General features: G+C 44.2%; 1 protein-coding gene and 1 long non-coding RNA gene across 11 annotated transcripts in view; both read left to right on the top strand.

Moving 5' to 3' along the window:
- LOC116961049 overlaps positions 1–11,540 on the top strand; it is a 106,989-nt gene extending 95,449 nt beyond the window's left edge. The window contains exons 18-24 of one of the 2 annotated variants that reach the window (XR_004406737.2): positions 1,865–1,963; positions 2,209–2,269; positions 4,982–8,563; positions 8,776–8,894; positions 9,749–9,805; positions 9,959–10,058; positions 11,171–11,540. This is a non-coding gene — a long non-coding RNA (uncharacterized LOC116961049). Of the gene's footprint in view, positions 1–1,864; positions 1,964–2,208; positions 2,270–4,981; positions 8,564–8,775; positions 8,895–9,748; positions 9,806–9,958; positions 10,974–11,170 lie in introns of those variants that run through there. The other variant, XR_006166550.1, reaches the window with a different exon arrangement.
- Positions 11,541–11,808: 268 nt separating this feature from the next.
- NEO1 (neogenin 1) overlaps positions 11,809–21,637 on the top strand; it is a 208,409-nt gene continuing 198,580 nt past the window's right edge. For all 9 annotated transcript variants that reach the window (XM_042803981.1, XM_042803980.1, XM_042803983.1 and 6 more), the window contains exon 1: positions 11,809–12,255. In XM_042803981.1, coding sequence (XP_042659915.1) covers positions 12,141–12,255 — 115 coding nt within the window. In that variant the 5' untranslated portion in view covers positions 11,809–12,140. The remainder of the gene's footprint in view (positions 12,256–21,637) is intronic.

Genomic DNA, 21,637 nt, shown 5'->3' with positions numbered 1-21,637 from the left:
TGCACAAACGTATGGTCTGTTTTCCTAACGTGCCTGTCAGAACCCTGCCGATGCCTCCAGCAGAGAAAAATATTTGGCATAGGCCATTTGCCCCCAAACTGTACTCCTTGCAGGAAACAGAAAATGTTCTTTTCCTACATATTTATTTGTGCTTAACTGTAATCACAAAGGGTTGCATTTTTCCCCCTTTTTCCGGTGACCCATGAGTGTCCACTTGCTGTCAGTCCTGCATTTCCTCTTGTCTTTCACAGAGCTGTGGCTGTGAGCCTATTCACCCCTTCCTCTCTTGTCTGCTATGCTCCACGTAAAATAGGAGCTTTAAGATGAGTGCACTCTGTTCAGGTTTACTTAGCGCCCTGGGCAGGCTTCCCTATTTTTTTTAAAAAATCCTCATTCTCTTGTTCAGTTACTCTGGTGAAGGTGTTCTTCTAATGTGAACAAGGCTTTTCAGCACAAGTATATAGGCTGCTCATTTTTCAGACCATCTCTTGCTGGCTGTTGTTTCCCCACATATTTAACAATGGATTCCTTTGGTCAGCGGGAAGACGCCTGCTGTAAGTGCAGTTTCACTCGCTGCCCTATTTCAAGAGTCTGCTTTTGTAGCTTTTGGTGTGTGTGGGGGTGGTGGTGGTAATTAAGTTCCTAGCACTCCATGAGTTGATGTACAACTAATAATTAATTAATATTCAGTTATCTTTCGGGCTGTGGTTTGCTCACCCTCTGCTGCAGTCACCCCACCCACCCCGGCCCATGACGTACTCCGAATGGGGATTTCGGCCACAGTGACCGCCGCGTTCGCATTCACACGTTCTTGATATCATCACTTGAGTTACCCCGTCTTTTCCCAAAGGTGGGGACTGGTTTCTGTTGCTCACCCCACCGCCCAGTTCCATTGCGCAGGTTTTTTGCAGACTGCTCCTGAACTCTACAGATCTCTACCCTACTCCCTTCTGTTGTAGACTTTTGGATTATCAGATCTCTCCTCTCTCAGTCAGCTTTAGTATAGACATGGTGACTTTCCAGTGCTGTTTGCACGGATGGGTTCACTGACCTCAGACCCACAGTCTGAAAGGTGGTCTCCAAGTCAGCTGCTGCGGTGCAGCAGGTCCAGTGCTGGGTTCATTGATGCCCATGTTAATTGTGAGTAAAAAAATCTACTTTTGAGTGGCTCGTTCCAAAACCCAATCAGGATCTGATCTCTTATCTGAGTTCAGTTAGCCTTTCAGCACTGCCAATAAGCTGTTCAGGTGAGAGACTCACAAAGCCTTCTGTGCTTAGTCTTTCTTTACATACACCATATCTGTCATTTTTAGGTGAAGTGCGAAATTTCTCAGCTTTGTCACTTTGAACATGGTAGGGATCCTTCACCTGTGTCAACTGAAAATTCGTAAAACCTTTCATGCGTCAGAACTGCCTGTAGCTGGGAACAAGACTAACTTCTTCATCTTTCTGGTTTGGAAATTGCTCACAGTGAGGTATTTGCCTTGCTCAGTGTCAGAGTTCTCACTGCTCACTTCCTGCAGCAGGCGCCTGTGCACAGCATGTGCTTCTTCGGGAGTCTTCTGGAGGCACCATACCCCATGTACTACGACATTTGCCAGAAATGGGATGCAATACTTTTTAAAAAAAAAACAAAAAAAAAAAAAAACCAAAAAAAAAAAAAGAAAGAGAATAGGAGTGTTATGTATTTTCTTCCTGATGTCCTTCACTGGTACTATTTTACAGCTTTCTTTTTAAGCTAAGCATATGTGAGTTCTGCTCTTTAGTAAAAACACACATTAATGGTAGTAGCAGCAGTAAACATCAAAAGCATGTCAGTAATATTCTTCCTTGTCTTCCCCTGTGCTGCCTTCTCCAAAAGCAGTACTTCCTAGAATGACCTAGCAGCCTGAGAAGGAGCGGCTGACTGCAGATACCGCGATGACAACCCCAGAAGGACCTGATGAGTGGTACCTGATATCTGGTGAGTGGGCTAGCGGTCAGAAGGAAGAAGCTGGACTACCATTTGAAAGGATGGTTTAGACAAAACTAACAGATTGTGCAGCAAGCTTTAGCCTGAAAGAGGATTTTAGAAGCATATTGCAGCCATTTGGGGCTAGAAGAACATTATAGTTGTGGGAAAGCTTTTCTTCCTCTGTCAAATATATCTTACTTGTTACCTGCCTCAGAGGGCTCGCATCTGAAAAATGCCATTTCTTTTCTTCATAGAATGTAAATGTTCATTCCAGATGATATAGACATAAACATCCATTTCTTCTCAGCCCTCATGGTAAGTTTTTGAACATGGAATGAGTCTTTTTGAGAAACGGATTTCTTGTTGAAAACATACGCTTCTGTACTGTCAGAAATGAAGGGTCCTTCTGATAGCCTTAACGTCTTTCTCTACCAATTCCCCATTTTTAGCAATGTAAATTTGGTCCAAGCATCTAAATTCTCTCCAGTTTTTGGCAGTGATCCTTTTTAGCTAAATTCCTTTGGGAATGTGAAGGCATCTTGCCTTTATGCAAAACGTCCATTACCTGTATAACACAAGAGTATTTTCCTCCCAGATTTCCCTACCAGCACGTACCTCCCACTGCACTGAAGGAGGATATGCCATTTCAACCTTTGGTCCTCCTAAAAGCACCCCCACACACACACACAGAAATACCTACTAGTGGAAGGGGAATTAGGTGGAGCAACAGCCTGGGCAACATTTACAGTGTGGTGGTACCTGTTCACAAGGAGGTGGACTGGCACCTTCACCTCTCTTTGGGCCAGGTTTCTCAATGTGCAGTGATGTTCAAAAAGCACGGATCTCTGTCAGTATGAGCTAGCAACATTTAGTTTCCTGCAGTTCTGTCTGTCACTTTAGTATCTCTGAATGTCTTTGTGTCTCACTTGGACAAAGTCACATTCTGACCTCTTTGAAACTCATTTCATATTTCTTAGAATCAATAAACTTCAAATACAGTAGCAGAAATACCAAGCAGTCAATAAGTCCAGTCAAGTTATGTTAGAAGTAAAAGCAGTGTGTTATAAGGGCAACATTTTCTTAAGGAACTGCTGTTCAGGCATATTTGTTGTTTCAGTTAGTCTGATTTAGTGGCTCAGTCAAGGGGCTGCAGCCTGTAGCACTCGGACTGTAATTTGATTTCTAAAGCTGCCATTCAGGTACTGAGGAAATAAAAATATCTGGTAAAGCCACATCGTGACAGCAGACGTGTGAATCCTGATATTCTTAGTGTGCAGCGTATCTGTCAGGAAGATACAAGGGTTCATGGCACGATCACCCACATTTCATAACCCACTGGAGTTGCATGTTTTGCTCTCCTGGCTTTGATCACCGGTCCCCTGGGAGGAGCATGGAAAGGTGGGAGAGTGGTGGTGTTTTTCCAGAACTGTTGCCCTGAAGGGATGTTTAAACAAAAAAGAAAGTAAAATTAATGTCTGTGAAAAGTGCCAGATTGACAGCTTTAGCGAGTAAAACACTTTACCTATTTGAAGGCTACCCACGTTTTATATGCTAGAGCTGTCAGTGCTGTAAACATTCCTCAGGACAAAATGTATTCTTTTCTTTTTAAACTGTCCTGGTGTTTCCAAATTGCTCAGTCCTGGCATCTGAGAAAGATTCAGACAGCACTAATGGGGGTAAGAAATTGGACTGCTGAAAACTAGGAAAAAATGTTGGCAAATTTGCCCCAGTTTTGGAGATGCTTAAAATTTGCAAGAGACTAGAAATGATTTCAAAACAAAATTTATGCAGAATGATTGAAGGCATAGCTCTGCCTTTAAGCTAGAAACTGCTGGGAACAGAAGCTTGTTCCTCTCCTTAGTGAATCAGGGCTGTCTCACTGCGGTTGCTCTCTGGAAGGAGACCTCCACGCTCTCCTCTGACAGCTGCCTAACCAAGGCGGTGTCTGGAGGTTTGCAGCACACCCAGGTGCTGCAGCATGACCCCCCTGCCTTTTTTGGCAGGAAGGTGCTTTGAGAGACGCCACGATCATGGGGCACAGATCGTGTGGCAGGAGGCCGCTGGCAAAAGACAAGTCCTCCAGGGCTCCAGGCATCCTTCAGTGGCACCTTGTGAGCCTGGGCAGGGGAAACCCTGTCTAAAGGAGGTCTTGGATCTGCTGCTTTATGGCACTGGTAACAAGATGTTTAACTTACTGGGTAGAGTCAAATTAGATCTCTGCACTTTTATGCATAGATAAATTTACATTTAAAACTGCACAGTAAATTCTTCAAAGTCTCTGACACATGAACCTGAAGATCTGTTCTGAAAAGTTAAATCTTACAACTGTTTGAGCTTGTCCCTTTTTCACATGACATGGTAAAAAGGAAGAAGTCCAATATTTCTTCAGTGAAAAATCCACTGTATTTGTAGGAAATTCCTTCACAGCATTTCAAAGGGTGATGAGGTTTAGAGGAGCGTTCTAGTAGGAGGAAGCAGACCCAAAACTCTGACTTTAGAGGGCTGCATGAGAAGTGTAGGAACAGGATAGTTGCTCATTACAGTAAGCAGGACTCTGTCCCTGTCCCAAGCTGTTGTCCAGTGTCAGTATTCTTTCCTGTTTCTGCAGATCATCGTCCCTGTCTTCACTACATCATAGTAATGATGGGTGCCACTGGTTTTGAGCTGTTAAGTTAGTGAACTAAAGTAGTTTTGTTAATATGCACTATTTTGTCACAAGGTTCTAAAGCTACTCTGTGCCTCCAGTTTCTGCCAGTTAAAGCAGAGGGATACTTTAGCCACTATTTTCAAACAGGGGCTCCTGCAATCATGATATATGTATATTCAAACACCTAAAGTAGTAGTCTAAGATACAAGCCAGCCATGACCAACCGCCAACAGCAGTGGACACTCGTGGGAGTTGTAGGTGTTGACACAACAGTAGAATCTATCTAGTCCCAAGTTTTATTCGTGAGACTTGCTCATCTGACTCCGGCTGATCCATTTGTGTCTCATGCAGGTAATGTGGCTTTTTCTTTCCATTTCCAGCCCTCCACAAATGCAGCTGATGAGCCCCCTGAGCAGTGGACGGGTCCCAGAGCTGGAGGGAGACGACAGTGCTGCGTAGCCACCGGGAAGCGTGCCTTGGCCTCTTGTCATGAGAGCGCAGGGTGCATGGGCTGGGGGCGGGGAGGGGGTTAATGGGGAGCAACTGCCAAGTACAAAGAAGAAGAGGAACAAAGGATTCCAGCCGTATGACCCAACACGTTGGCTGTATCTATCAGGTAACACAAAAAAGCGCGGCAGGGTGATGCTGCTAGTAGTAACTTTCCACACTGGGCAGAGGTGTCGTTTAATTAATATCTGTGAAGTGTGCTGAGATCACCAGGAGCAATGGACTGTATATTTTCCAGGCATCCTCTGTTGCTGGGCTAAGACTGGTTCTTTGATTTCCCAAGCCCAGAGGCAAATGACTGCTTCTATGTGCTAGGTATCGATTCTCTTCCTTTTGTTTTTATCCTTTCTCCTCTCCACTTTTTTCCACTCCGTTTTGAATTGCTCTCAGTCTGCTACAGTCTCACTTCCCTGCCTTCGCCGGCACAGACACCGGGAGAAAACGGGGTGATGTTTACATAGCACCGAAGCACGAGGACTCGGGAGATGTGAAACGGGGACCTGCTGCACAGCCTTTGGTGACTCACAGCACCTTTCCATGGTTCTGCTTTTCTTCTAACTTCCTGCCAGGATAACCTGCTAGGCTATAACCTTTCTGGGGAAAGGACTTGCTTTTATTGCATGCTCCTACGGTGTCTAATACAATAGGACCCAACCTCAGGTAAGACCTTTAGGCACTCCCATTATACGAATGAGAACAAGATTGTTGGTGTCAGTAATTAACATTCTTGTGGGATTGTTGGAAATGCTTTGGGATAAACACCACCTGGAATCCTCGTCTGGCTTATGTGGTTTTTAAGCTGCAGAGGAGGCTGATCCTGTTCACACAGGAGGGCACGGACCGTCTGTCTCTTCTCTTACTGGATGTGCAAAAAATCTTTCAGTCCAAAGGTGAGTTACAGTACCTCAGTGAGAAAAGGGACGCTGGCAAAGCGAGGGCATTGCTAGGGGGAGAAGAATGGAGACTCAGTTGTCAGTGTCTCTCCAGCAACGATCTCGCCTGAGAACAAAGACTATATGACAACCACCAAAACAGGGAAAATTACCAAACTAAGTGTCACTGATAACACTGTGAATGCCTGTGGCACAGTGTCATCCCATGACAGGCTTCCGGAGATGAAATCTCCCTCTGGTTAAATGGATGGCAAAAATCCCGCTGACTGCAATAACACCAGGTTTTTCCCGTGGGGGTTACCTGGATTTCTCTCCTGAATGCCCAGACAGCCACATCCCGCATCTTTATGCACATACCAATAACAAATAAATTATGCTTTTCCTTTAAAGTGTGGATTGGATTCAGCAAACCCTGCATTTTGGATTCTAGGTTCCCTCTATCTACATCTGAAATCCCCTAAATAAACAAACATTGGATCAGACCTCAACAGCTCCCTCTGCTCAGCAACTGAAGCCTTTGAAAGCATTTCACACCAGCTGCTCTGCTTGTATTTCAGACTGTTAAACACCGACTCAAGCAAAGGAGCTCTGTCTTCCTCTCAAACTTCCCAGGGAACTAACCCGTTACTGGAAGGTCTGCCTCCATATATGACCCTCCCCGACTCCAGTGAGGAGTTGAAATTGTTTAGCTGTTGACATCAGGAATGACATAAATATGTGCTGGGGTTAGAGGGTTTCTGGCAAATGGCCTGCTAACCTAGAATTTGCTCTGCAAAGTCAGGAGGATGACATTTAACCTCAGAGCAGTTTGCAAAACCACATCTGTGACCAATAAGTATGAAAAAAAAAAAAAATCTAGTCCCTGCTGAACGATAGCATACCTTGCTGGGCACGGTGGTGCTGGAATCGGTATGGAGACCTGTGCAGGAATAATCAGACAGGTCATCACTGCCAGAAGTCGTCTGTGGACGTAGCTGGTGCCTCGCACACGAGGGAGGCAGCACAGCAGATTAGGCTGAAGGTGAGTATCTCATAGCTGTAAGTCTTAAACTTAATGAGCCACATCTTTATTTGCGCTGCAGCTCCTTCTTATCCCAAAATTGCCCTAACCAGCTGCTAGAGGATGCCCAGTAATGGAAAATTCTCTGGATAACAATAAATTGGCGTAACGATTCAGTGTCACCTCACATCCCGCTAACCAATAGAGAAATCACAATCAGAAAAATGGACACAACCAGCGTGCCATTGAACAGTTGAATCCTAAATTCATCACCCTTCTTGTGGGCAACAGATAACCCAGTGCAATTTACAGCAGCTCTGAAGTGGCTCCAAATCTCAGCAGGAGTCAGAAAGGCTCAGTGCTAGCCTCGGGACCGAGGAGTCGCAAAAGATGAGTGAAGTTGTCATTGTTCCCATACCCTTGCTTCTGCACCAAAATACAGTAGGCTCGTTTGAAATATGAAGCACCTCAAGCATAAAACAAAATTTTAATCACTGAAATTAAGGTCCTCCTCTGGATCCCCCTCAGGAGAACACTGTCTGTCTCCGATGATCACGCACAGACTCTCAAAGAAGGTAAATTTTGAATTTAAAACTCTACATCAGTGTGTGAATGACAGCATTAAATCTTGGCTGTAAGGCTGAGATATCTCCAAGAGGAGAAAAACACTTTTTTCACTCAACCGTGTAGCTGTGGCTGAGGTAGGCGAGGTAAATGTATTGTCTCCAGCTATTACAGGGTGAGGGAATCATTTATACGCGTATATTACGCGCTTGCAGCCTAAAGGTGTGGCTTTTTTAATTCAAGAGTTTAAAAGTTTAGAAATGCTGACAATAAGGTGGCCCATGCAACTGTAATTTGTCCCTTTTGTGCATTTGCATTATGATTCACTCTTTAATTGTAATTAGATCACACGCTGTTCTTTCGGCAGGTTCCCGGCCTCACTCATTGTACAGAGTAGACTGTGCTCACTAAGTAATAATTTTATTTTCTCCTCGCTGTTCACTATGCGGCCCATGCTTTATTTACTGCACACTATTCAAATATTGTTCTGAGGACAGATTTATTCATTTCCTCCTGGGCTTTTCCATGGTGCTCATCGCTATGGTATCCAAGTGCTTCACAAACTCTAATTCATTTTCTCAACACTGTTGCGAGAACTGGTGTTACCCTTATTTTACAGATGAGGAACTTAGCTATACAGACAGAATAGTAAAAAATACCTTTTAAATTTAGATACCCAGTTAGAAATACTCATGGCCTGATTTTGTCAGAAAATACAACACGGCAAAGCACCTAATTTAGTCGAAAGTTGAATAAATTCTCATTTACTGCAGATATATCTGCAAGTGCTCTTCAGTTCTGCAAATCAGATTTCAAAATGTCAAATCAAGCACCTAGGAAGTAAAGACTGCACAATTAGTGCATCGCTGTGAAGTTTCTGTTTCAAGCACTGTGCTTGGCATCCCAGAGGAGTTCTGAGGCTGAAGCCCTTTCCTGGAGCAGCAGTCACCCACCTCAGCCCCAGTGCCATCCTTGCTCTCCCCGCGGTTCCTTGCAAGGTACATAAAACACCATCGTCTGATTTTTACAGTAAATTCAGTGGAAGTTGTTTAGGCACTTACCTTGGTTCCTTGGCCTTGGTTCAGCGTCTGAGCCAGGCTTATCCTTTTGCACTGGCAGCCTTTATTCTGGTATTTCATAACTTGGGAGTGGTTTACTCTGCAGCCTAACTACTGTTGTTCTAATACACATGTATTTCTCTTCCATTTAGAGATGACCTAAAAAAATGCCAGCAGTTTAATCCCGTGTTGACATCAGTGCAGGCCATCAGCAATGTGGAAACTCACCCTGTATGAGGAATGTCGTAGTTTGCATGCAGCCCAGCACGAGGTATGTGCTCAGTGTATTTCAGATACTTGCTGCCAGTAGAGACTTGACAGTTTTCCTGGTGGACTTTGTTCCCCTTCCTAAATCCTCACCTTTGTGCTCTGCCTCCCTTCCACAGTCTCTGTTCATGCCTATTTTTCCATCACTGTCAGTAGTGAATTCCCTCTTCCCGTTGTCCTCGCTGTGTCCCACACCCAGCCTCGGGGGCCCGTGGCCTCCTCCCTCGCCCGCTCCAGCTCTCCCGTCTGATCCCTCCTGCCCAGCAAGGTCTCCTTCAGCCTTTAGCCAAATCACGTGCCGGTCTTGATAGCCCCATCCCTTCTGGGTCGCGTGTCCTTCTCCTGGCAATTTTCTCCCATTCCCAGTCTGTTTTTAAGTCTTCTCCCAACAGGCTGGATTCCAGACTCTTGCTTATGAGCTTTGCTTTAGCCCTGCCCTCCAGGCAGACCCAGTTTCCCCTTCCAACTCCCCTTTCACTTCCAGCGCCCCAGAGAACTTGTCTTTTCTCCAGACCCTTCGTGCCTGCCAACTTACTCGTCCCCATCCAGTTCTCATCCCCACCGCCTGTTGTTCAAGGAGCTCCCCGCTCCACGTTTCCCGAAGGAGAACTGGAAGGACAGGTTCCCGCTCGCCCTTCCTACCTTCCCTCTTGGCATGGTCGGGAGCAGCCGGGAACTGGAACGGCAGGCCCAGCTCCGACTGCCACAGCCTTGGGCTGTGACCTGCCGGGTGAGCACCCAGCTGCTGGAGATCCGCGCTGCCGAGTGCCTGCCGGGCGCGAGCGGGATTTTCGGAAGGGTTTTTCATGGCAGGTTGTGAGGGAGCACCTCTGACAAAGTGACCATTTTTGTTTCCAGGCTCGAAGATCCCTGACAGACGGGATGAAAGAAGACCTGTTTATGATTTAACGTGAGGTATGAACTTACGACGCTTAAATTTCAGCGCAGTGGTTAGTCTGGCACTATTAAAAGTGACTGAAGGTAGTATTTTATGATGGGAATTGCTAACCAGCTTTAATAGGAGTTATGCTGCCAGTCCTGCCTTTTAATCAGTGCTTCCATTTTCAGTATAAATTACAGTTCGTTGCTGGTAATCCTTCTGGCATATCAGATATCAGCGTAACTCGGCAAGCATAATATGGAGAAACCCAAACATCCTTCTGAGGAGGTAATTATTCATCATTGTGAAAATGCTCCAGGATATTTTTAGTGGAGGACAAACCCCCTGTTTCCCGACAGAAACACTGAACAAAATTATAAAATAATGAAGCATGTTTCACAATGAGAAACACTTCAGACACCTGTATTAGCTGATGCTTTGTAGTCACGTCAACCTTTAATTAGTCATGCACATCTCTGCATCCGTATGTACAGCAGAATGCACACCTGCGTTTTGGTGCGCTGCAAAATGTGTCAGCGTCTGCCTCGCGGAAAAGCCTCTAAATAAACAAATCTGCAAATCCCGCTGGATCAGGGATAACTTCACGGGCATATAGAGGTGCCTGCATCAAGAGGGATGCCCTCGCCACTTGCACCGAGGTTATCAAGGTAAACTGTCCTGAAATCAGTCCTCGGTTCCTTGGCAGGAGTGTCACTGCCAGTCTAAAAGCCTGTTTCTTTCTGGAGCAAATGATTTGAAACTAGTTTTAAAACATTTTGTAACAGAAACACACCTTTTGGGGGGACGTACCCGTGTTTCACGTCATGCACTGCCCCACGGGTATGGTTATCTCACCGCTACCACATCTTGAGCCCTGGTACTACATAATTTATGTACTGGAAGAGACGATTCAATTAGTCAATAATACAATGAGCAAGGATAGCGTGCACATTGTAAAAATATAATTTAGTGGGCAACAAGCTGAGATGGAAAAAAAATATAACTTCATATGATTAATGAAGGAGGAATGTATATTTATAGCTCTTATTGTGTCCTTTGCAAGGATGCGGGATCCAACAGTAAGACTAAAACTGGCTGGTAACGATGCAGCATTCAAACGATTTGGATTTGAATGGCAAATGCTGTATAAAACTAATTACCCCCAGGAGGATGAAAATACATTTAATTTGCCTTTTCAAAGTATGTTTGGTCTTTTCTTCACATTTATTTATCCTTTTGTTTGTTGAGAAACATAATTACGAGAGTCGACATCCCAAACCGAGCAGCAGAGATCTCACACACTCCACCCACCCCCCCGCACGAAAACAAGTTTCTGCAAGTTATTTTTACATGGTTAGTGCGATTTTTTTTTTATATATTTTACTTTTTTCTCTCGGTAGCTCCGGAGGCAGGGTTGCCGCAGCTCCCCGCCGGTTCCCAGCAGCGCAAGGACTCCCCTTGGCAGCTCCTCCTCCGGCTCGCCAAACCCGCACGGGTAACCGGCTTGGGCTTTGCAGCCGCGCTGGGCTCTGGCTACGAGAGGAGGGTGTGTGTGTGTGTGTGTGGGGAGGGAAATAAAAAAGTTTATTTCACGGAAAGACGGGAACTTTAGCGCACCGCTCCCGTTGCGGGCGCCCGCAGCGCCGGTAGGTCGGGAGCGACGGAACAAGCGAACCGGCGGGTTTTGGCCCCGTCCCCCGCGGGATCGGGCCGGGGTGCCCGGTGCCGAGCTCCCCGCAGAGCCGGGCGGTGGGTGCGGGTGTGGGTGTGGGTGTGGGTGTGCGTGGAGTCCATGTCGGGCGCTCCCCGGCCCTGAGGGGACGGCGGCCCCGCCTCGTGCCGGGGGCCGGCGGGCGGGGGGGGGGGGGATTCCGCGCAGGCGCGGTGGCGGGCGGCCGGGCGCGCGCACACCTGGCGCGGGGAGGTGGCGAGCGCGTGCGCCGCCGTCTCCCCGGGAGCGGCGTGGGGAAGGGGAGGAGCGCTCGAGCGCATGCGCGCGCGTGAGGGGCGGGAAGGGGGGGGGGGGGGGGAGGCGGGAGTGAGGGGAGGAGCGCGCGGCGAGCGCCCCTCTGGCTCCGTGCGAGGCAGCGGCGGAGCCCGGCGCTGGGACCGGCCCGCGATGGAGTGAGCCCGGCCGCTCCCGCCGCCGCCGCCTCCTCCTCGCTGGCCGCTCCCCGGGGCGGCTGCGCCAGCCCCGGCCCCGCCGCCCGGCTGAGGGCCGCCTCCTCGGTGTGCCGCAGGGGCGCAGCCCGGTGGCGGACGAGCGGGGAGCGCGCCCCGGCCGGCAGAGCAGGCAGGCAGGCAGGAGGAGCCCCCCCGGGGGAGGGGCTGGCGCTGGGTGCCCGGCTGCCGGGCGCGGGGAGCGGAGAGATGGCGGCGGGGAGAGCCCGGCGGCTCCTCGGTTCCCTCTGGCTCGCCCTTCTCCTCGGGCAGCCCGACCCGGCCGGCGCCGCCGCTCGGAGCGGCTCCCAGAGCCTCCTCACAGGTAAGGGAGCCGGGCGGCAAGGGGGGGGGGGGTGGTGGTGTCTGTGAGGGAGCGGCGGGGGGCAGCGGGCGCCCTCAGCGCGGCGGCCGGGGCCGCCGGTGCCTCGGGGCTCCGCTCCCGCTCCACTCGTGCGAGCGGGACGGTCCGGGCACCAGCAGAGGCCACTGCGCACCTCCGCAAGCGGGCGGGCGGCCCTGCCGGCGCCGGGAGGCAAACAAGAGACACCTGGAATCCCCTTTCTGCAGCGTAAATGCTTCGGCGGATCCACCTGCGTTCCCTGCTCTCCCCGCCGTCTGTGGGCAGGAGCACTCGCGGAACGAGTAGGGGCACTGCTGCCTGAGCTCGGAAGACTCGGCGGGCGTTAGTGGAAGCGGTAGGGACTCTTTACCGGAGAGGAGATGACAGACAACCTGTGGAGAGAGGAGAACTTGCCTGAAAACTGCCGCAATAGCCCAGAAATGAGCGATCTGGCAGCATTTCAGTCGCTGTAGTTCTCACACCTTTTACCATTGTTACCTTTAACGATCCATTATTGAATCCTGCTTCTTTATAGGCTGCGAAAAACGTAATCTCATCCAGATGAAGCATGGTGTGCATACGAAAAGGCTTTCTAAAAAGGCCCTTGCAAAAGACCGTTAATACCATAGAAGGCTCCCTAGTTTTGCAGTAATGTTATCTGCTCGTTTTGCAAAATACCGGCTTTGAAAAGTAACTTTTTTTTTCCTCCTCTTCAGCAACAAACCAGTAGACAGATTGAAAGAAATCTGGTCTTGAATGCTGGGATTTTAAAAAATACTCTCCTGTAGATGTGAATCCTGATATTTTAAAAGAAAGCTCTGTGCAAGCGGAATTTGGAAAACAGTGCTGGTTAAATGAGTGGTTTTTAGCAACTTGAAAAAGTGAGAGTGATTAAAGTGACATTAAATGGTGTAATTGTCCTATTGCAAATCACATTAGACAGAAATGTCCGTGGTGGTTCTCATCTTAGATACTACTGATGTAACCATGTATGCTGACTGCTTTTGACAGGGAATATTTTTGTGTATTCTCTTGAACACTACAAGCCTTGCAGATTCCAGGTCTGAAAAAGATTTTTTTTTTTTTTTTCTTTTGAAAAATATTATACTTAGTTTCAAAGATCTTAAGAGCATGTGTAATAGATGAGTTACGTTTTGTGATGTGTAAAATCTTATCACATGACAATTCTTTTTTGGTATTTACTGTTCTGACAGCTCACTGTAGTTACAGCTCTGTTGGTTGCTCTTTGCTACTTAAAAAAAAAAATCCTTTATTGTTTGAGGAAATCAAATTGATAGCTGAAGTTTTATCTGTTGGAGCCAAATATGTGAATTAGGTCAGCAAAGGGGGCGATGTGCTGAAACGTGTAAAATAAAACCTTCATTGAAGCTAAGTGGGAGCTTAGCAGTGGCGTGGAAATCTTGAGTGGAGAACTCCTACTCTCTCCTCTTTCTCCTTTGTGGAGAGTGCTTCTATGCCATATCGATAGGTACTGTCCCATTTCATCCCTGATATGGACCAAGAGCTGGGCTTTCACTGACCCTGAGGGTGTTTGTACCACTTATTTACAGGCAGTGAGTAACTGAGGAGGGAGAGGCTTTCTTGATTCTTTGTCTCAATGATGATGAGATACTTTGTGCATCGTGGATGAGCCTCATCTTAATTCATGCTATCTTCTGCCTGATTAGTACTCTTTTTTTCTTAGATGATGTTCTACATACTTTCCTATTTATTTGACAGGTGGGTGAGGGACATAGAAGTCCCTCCATGCTGGTAGGAGAGGGAGTCGGGTGCAAATATTCCAAGTCATGCTTGAAAGTGCTCCCCTTTGTGTTTTAGATGCAAGGATGATAGTGCTGTCTTCTGTCCCATGTTTTGTGTGAAGCTTGAGCAATTCAGCATGCTCGGAAGAGTCTTGTTAGGTTGGTGCAGAGGGCTGGAGAGTCAGAGGAACACCTAGTTTCTAGGTTCAGGGGAAGGTTTAGCTGTGTGTCGTATGTCTGCTTGTCACAACTGAAGTCCTGCTTGCAGTGTCCAGAACAGTAGGTTTTTAATGCCAAAAAACCCCAAACCAACCAACCAAAAAGAAACCCAAGCCTCAAAAGCTGGCCTTTTGCGGTTTATAAAGATGATATGAATGAGCAGAAGTTGTAGATTTGGAAGCCCATGTTCTTTGTGTGTAGCCGTGTAGGTTTGAGTGACATTTGATCCCATCTATAAATAGCCAGTCGTTGCTCTCTGAAAAAGAAAAGAGTGTAGCTGAATTATTATAAGAAAAAAAATGTATAACTTCATTTGTTTGTGTATCTGGAAACATTAGTGTTTTGCCTCGTCTATTTGGTTGCTTTGCTAATAAGGTAAAAGGAGCTACTGGTTTGAGAATTAGAACAGTTTTTCACTTAGCTAAAGGAATAAAACCAAAAAAAATCAGTAGTAAGGAACAAGCATCAAATGAAGCTCAATCCTGCCTCTTGTAACTGTTTGAAACTGATTCGAGATTAATGTAAAGACTTTCATCTATACAGGATAGCATTATTAAGAACAAAATTGAAGTTGGTATCACTTTTAATTTTCAATAGAAAAGCTGTGATAACCTGTATACAGCATTAAGGCTGCAAATTAGATTGTTCAGAAGCAGGAAATTTGTTCTGTTTCTCTGTGGTATTCTTGAAGTCCTTGGAATCAGTATGGATTTTGTTGCTAAAGGATAAACGGGCAGTTTTGGTAGTCTTCAGTCAAATGCAATTAGAAATTGGTGGGCTGCAAGTGACTCCCAGAACCGAACAGGTCTTTTTAGCAAGATGTTGATCATAGATCATTGGTACCATATGTGCAGCTCTATACGGTGCTCCTTCCAGGGTGTGAGGGTCCTGTATTGAAAGCTAAAGATGATGGGAGCATAGATCATCTGCGTTCCTTAGAAACGTAAGGTCATGATTTGTTTCTGGTTTGTATGCACTTCTTGATTATTTCTAAATATATCAGAAGTTAAAAATAGAGTAGAAATATTCAGGTCTCAGTTACATCCCAAGTCACTTAAGCACAGGTCTCCAGTTGATATTCCCGTTTCATATAAATATGGTACGTGCCAGCCATGTGTATTCTGGGTTTTGCGTATGATCAGTAGAAGCATTTTGATTGCTTATAGCTCCTGTGGTGCGCAGAGACCAGCGGCACTGCTTATACGTGCGTATAAATAGGTAACAGTGAGAGGGACTGTAGATGCTGGAGCACATGACTTGTGAGGGTGAACTATTGTTCTGCTAGTCGGTCAATCAAGACACCTTTCACTGGGGTTGTGGCAATCAGTTGTCGCTTGTCCTCAGCTGTGATTGTAAGATGTGTGTACACACCTGCACCTAATATTTATCACAGTGAAAAACAGCAAACAAAAATAGTCATCTTTAAAAAAAAAAAAAATCACTTGGCTTAGTTACCTCCTGCTAACTTATCAGTGCAATTTAAGTAAGGAAGTTACATATGGTAGATTTTTGTTTATATAAATATGAGTATTTTGTTTTTCCTGGTGAGAAAACATCCTTGTGATTTACAATACATTAACCTTCAACCAAAGATTTTCAGAGAAGTCTGAATAACTGTGTAGGCATCTAACTCAAGTGTGCTGTGTTGCCAAGAAGAGGAGGGTGATCAGAAGTGAGCTTGGAAATGGAGTGGGAGTTTAAGAAAACTACACAAAGAGCAATACGATATGTTTCTTAACCTTTGCTTTCAAGCTATAAAAACATTTTAACTTGTGCAACATCAGCCTGAGTACGATACAGGGTTTGAAAGCAAATTTTTGTACCATCGCTAGTTTGACATGGAAATAATTTAGTGTATAAAATGTATACCGATGTGTTTGTAGCTAAACATGCCGGAGTTTTAAAGTTTCAGTTTGCATTGTCTATGAGGAGGCATAACTGAAATTCTTGCTAATAACTAATGCGACTTTCTCATGAGGGACTTGTCCTGGTGTCAAGATCTCAGGCAGTGAAAGGGAGGCTTCGCTTCACTTCACTTCTGTTTAACCAATTTGTAGAAATTTCAGTAGCTTCAGTATTAGAATTCAGCTGGCAGCAGGGCTGAGATTGCAGCTTCTCATGTGTTCAACTGGTTACAGAATGAGTTTATTTACTTTCCTATGAATGTTAAGAACTGGGTGTTCAACCCCTGAAAAATCCAGGCTTAGAACAGCATTTGGCAGTGGCACCTGAGGCACTGCTGTGTGTGCTTAGCCTGTGTGCTGGCTTCTGGCTGGAGAGATGCTGCCCCAGGTGCTCAGAGGGGTGCTGCTGCTTTCAGAATATTGTGCTGAAATAGGTGTCTGTTCCTCGAACAGTTAAATATAATGCTCTGAGGCTATTGATCTTAAAAAAAGGCAAAACAGTTCTTAATAGACAAAATGTCTCAGCACTGTGGAAACAAGTCATATTTTACTGATTGGATGCTATTGATTTCATTCTCCAGTTAAATTGCCAAGATGAAAGTGGTAATCCTGATTAATTCCCTATAAATAGATAAGCATAATCTGTATGTGTGTGGTTGCGGAATTCCTTAGGAAAACTGAAACCCTAGCTTTATCTGATCTATTAGGTGCTTTAATTTTAAGTGTTTTATAATTTATTTTTATCATTCAGTTTTCATACTGAAGAGAGTATTTTAATTTTACAAAATAAGCAGACTATCAATTTGATAAATCCTTTTTGCATCAGTTATATATATATATATTTTATATATTATTAACAAAGTTGCCCTTACCAAAGAGAGTCAAGGAATTGGCAATGTTCTTCTGTTAAACTTGCTTGGGAGTTTGGGTGATTCCCTGAGATGTTTGAGTTGTGTAGAAAGTGAAGAGATTTAATATTTAATTTTAATGAAGACTATTTAATGTTCCTTTAATAATCTGATTAAGAACTAAATTACTACAAAGTAAAAGGTGGCGGTGTGGTTTTTTATTTTTTTATTATTTTTTTTTTTTTTTTTACACTGTGACTAAACAATACCACTCATTGCTTCTGGATGGTTTGGGATACTTCAAAGTGATTGGATGTGGTGGTAGGAAAAAAATCACAAGCAAATCCCTAAAGGTGCTGTTCAGAAGGGGCTGTCCAACTCAGGAACTCAGTGGGCTCCAAATACATAAACTTTTTTTTTATGGTGTTCACCGATTCTCACTGCTAGTCTTTGAACTTTCCCAGTTCAGCTTTGGTTTGTTGTTGTGACGTGACCAGGACTGAGTATGGACTTTTTAGGAAAGGAGAATACTAGTAATCTCTGATGTGACAATGTTTTATTCTTCTGATTCCTCTTGCATTCTAGTTTTCATAGTTATTCAGGAATAAATCTTGCCTTGATAAGGTTTCAAGATAACTTGATAAATTGATGTAGAAACAGTGAATTGCACGTTAGAGAGAGCGTTTTTTTCCTTCAAAATGCGTCGTTCTGCATATATTAGCAATGAATTTTCTTTGCTGTGAAGCAGTTTGTGCAGCTGACTTGGTACCGGTTACCATTGAAGAAATTCAGATGCTTTGCTTATGCTAAATTTCTTCATTTGCAAATTTTAATCTGTTGATCTTCTTAGTGCATTGGCTAGGCGTTGGCTCAATGAATGACTTTTTTTTGATAGTATGAATTGTGATGATTCGGTTATTTTGTGTCTCAGCAAAGTGTAGCAGGTTGATAATTTTTGGTATCCTCTCATCATACAGTTTTCTCCAGAGGTCCTTTAAATGTTCTGTGATTAAATTACCCACTGCTTCATTTATTTGCTCAAAGAATTTGATTATATTACTGTCTTTTTTAGTTAAGTTAGGTAAGATTTAAATTAAGTTACTCACACTGGAGTGAATCTTACTATGTTTTTGTTAATTTGTTTTTTACTATTGCCTTAAAAAACCCAAAACTGTGTACTTGCTGGTTTTTTAATTTTTCATTCATCTACTACAGAAACTTTGAAAATGTGTTGGTTTTTAAAAGTAGCTGAGTCACTACTTTTACAGGTCCTTCAGATGTCTCAGATCTTCAGATCCCACGGTATGTTCTTAATTGTTGATGGTGGGAGAGCCACCCTAAAGGAATCCCTTACCTCTCTTTGACTGCTGCTGAAAGCCTGAATATCTTTGCTGTCTCATTTCATATTAGTAATTCCTATGGTTTTGTACTTCTGCCCCCTGCTCCCTTAGAATTTCACTTCATGTCTCCTGGTTTTCTAATCACCTATGTACTTTATGTCTTTGGGTTTCCGTGAGGTTGTATTTCTGCTTGATCAGTATAACTCTGTTGAACTTTGCCACCTATTTATGTTTTTTTATCTTTCTCTTTGGTTTAGAGACACTGCCTGAGTTGTTTTGCTTCTAGCTTTCTGCCCCTACATATATGTGGGCTCTTAATATTTTACTTTTGTTTTTATTTGATGTCTTCTTTACATGTCTTGAAGCTGCCATGCTTTGTGACACTGGGTCTTCCATTGTTACTATACTTTGATAAATTTATCTCGTTTGTGCTTTAGCTTTTTTGACACGTGTCTAATGTTGATGTTGACCTAGAGGTGAATAATGCAGTGATGCTAGTATGTGTATGGTATTCTGTAGTTTGAGATTTGTGCCAATATAGGTTTAACTGGTATTTCTTGCTTGTTAAAATATTTAAGTTAGACTTTGTATAGTTTTGAAGAGACATTGTGCTTTTCTACAGCTTCCATCTGTTTAGTGTTCTGCGTGTAGTTTACAGCCAGGTATTAATGAGGGTTTTTTTGTAAGAGTTCTGCTTTATTTAGTGTTTTCTTTACTATGATATTTTGAGCCATGGAAAATCTAAGTTTCTCTTCATGCTTAATGCGAATCTGCAAATTTGTTTATCTCTCTAACATAGCACTTCTCACTACATTGTCTTGGAAGTAAAAACTGTATCTCTGATAATTTTGGCCCTATTGATTTCTCTTTTATCTTACTTTTGGCAGAGACACCTTTGAATTACTGGCATCACTAACAGACCTGAGCACTTGGGGGCAACTTCCAGCTTTTTTTCAGCTTCTGGTTTTCTGTGTAATGGTCCAGTAGTTTGCCTCCACTTGGGCTGAAGTGGAGTCAAGTCCTTCAGTATAAGCTTGATCTTTCCCAGTTTTCCTCTGTAGTTAATGAACCTGAACATCTCTTAACACCGCTCTGCAGTTCATGCATTGAAACCTTATAATGTTATAAGGTTATATAAAGCTTATAAAGCTTGCAAAGCCCCCTCCTCTGCTACCAAGACCCCCCCCCCCCCCCCCCAAACCCAGGACATGATGTAACTCTAGAGAGAAAGGGAGCCACAAATAGAGGCGTTTGGATATTCTTTCTAAAAGTAGAACAGGCTGCCAAAAGTCATTTAAGTCATTAGACCTGTCATGACTTTTAAGATCTCTTGAGTGTATCTTGAGAAGTGGAGTATGGCTTGCTTTCTGAATTTTAAGGGGTTACTGTCACATTGGTTATAAAATGAATAATTGCTTGAAACCAGTGGCTGTTGCAGTATTGTACATAGCAGAGAGGAAAGCTGGCAGTTAATGAGAAGACTAAATATCTCCAAAAGTAATTTATAAAGCCAAATGTTCCTGTTTGAAAACAGGCAAGGAAGGAAATATACGGGAACTGGAAATAAAGGAAAACTACATCCAGAACCATTTTTGAATGTGGTAGGACACCTAAACAGTTTGTAATATACTGTGCAGTTGGAATTGGCCTTTTTGGTGCTGGGCTCTCAGTGCTCATGTTGCAGAAAATCCAGGTACTTTGCTATCAGTTTGTGAATCTTTTATTAGAAATGTGTCTAGGATGATATGAAACACAGCAGATACGAAGTCGCTGCCAAATGTTCATCCTATTTTCATGTATTTTAGTTTCGGCATTTCAAGCTGGCGGTGCCATGGGAAGGAGGAGGACCTGCATACTCTGCCCTTCCAATTGCTTTCACAAGCATTTGTGGAGGATGTAGAGAATTGGATCAGTTCCCTGATCTGCTGTGCCATGTGCCTGCCTGAGTACTTGTATTAGCAGAAGCGAGAGGGTGACATGAGCACATGGGAATGGTGTTGTGGGAAAGCAAGACTGCTTTTTTGGGTGGGGGTGGAGACTGGCTTCATCTTTGAACAAGCACTGTGAACAAAACATACTGTGTGTCTTATGTCAACATACTAATCTTTAATGTTATGATGTATTATAGCATATTGGATCTATAGACTTCTAAAACTTTGTCAGAAAGCATGCATTATTGTTTTTAAATACATTTGCAAATAAAAAGTTTCTTAAAAGTTCATCTTTAGATTGGTAACGAATTCTCAATTTAGCTTTAATTACTGTTTTGGTTTGTTACTTTTTTCTCCTCACTGAAAGCTCATTTGACTGATTCTGAAGTGGGAATAAAGCTACAAGTTTCATCTTAAAACACTTAGCCTTCAGAAAAAGAAATGTAAAACTACCAAATAGGTTACACTTTCAGAAAAGCATAGTGACCTGGTAATTCTGTGAATGCACTAGCCACTTACGTGCTTAAATTCCAGAGGAAACATCATTTAATGATGATTACCTTGCGTAGCATACAATTTCAGGTGTCACTTTGAATCTGTCATGTGCTAACAGTTGTGTTCTAGTTTCTTGATGCCAGGACTTTCAACATCATCTCTGTCCCAATAGTGAAATTCTGTAAGGATAATGCTGCACTGAAACCTGGTTGGGCATGTAAGAAAAGCTTATCGATGTTGTCTGGTGCGACAACATACCAGTGAAGGGGCATGGGGAGTGAAGTTGGCAGCCAAACCAACCCCCAGTGTGTCAAGACTTCCAGCCAATTTCATGCCTAAGGATGGCATTACTCAGTTTTTCTCAGGAAAAAAATAACATTGAAATGAAGTGTCAGGGATGTGCACGTACCGGGAGGCTGGTGTGAAGGTGGGATCTGCTCAGGCTGTATAGCTGGGGGCAAGCGGCAGGACAAAAATCTGCTCCCTTCCTGCACTGTGTTCTCTTCCAGCATACTTTTGGTGATTCTGCAGAGCTGTTCAGGGCACGGCTTTTTGAAATGAGTTAGTTATTCCTTTTTGCCTAAGGAGCCAATAGGAATACAGGGGTAGAGGTCATTGTTATGCCAACAGACCTGCCTCTACCAAGCAATGTAACGGTGCAATGCATCTTGACTTGTTTAGGTGCTGATAAAGTGACAGTTTTGGGATTACATCTGAATTTACAAGAGTATATTATTATTAATTTGTAAGGCCAAATTTAAATATATTTTATGGGACAGACTTTTTTATTAGCATTAATGCTATTAGAGAGTATACTGCAAATTTTGGATGTGACAGCCCTCCTTCATAATTTTCCTAGGTTGC

This window comes from Tyto alba, unplaced genomic scaffold, assembly GCF_018691265.1.
Source record: "Tyto alba isolate M040663 unplaced genomic scaffold, T.alba_DEE_v4.0 Super-Scaffold_41, whole genome shotgun sequence".
Lineage (NCBI taxonomy): Eukaryota > Metazoa > Chordata > Aves > Strigiformes > Tytonidae > Tyto > Tyto alba.
Note: the sequence above shows the minus strand (reverse complement) of the source record. Positions and strands in the feature narration are given on the sequence as shown.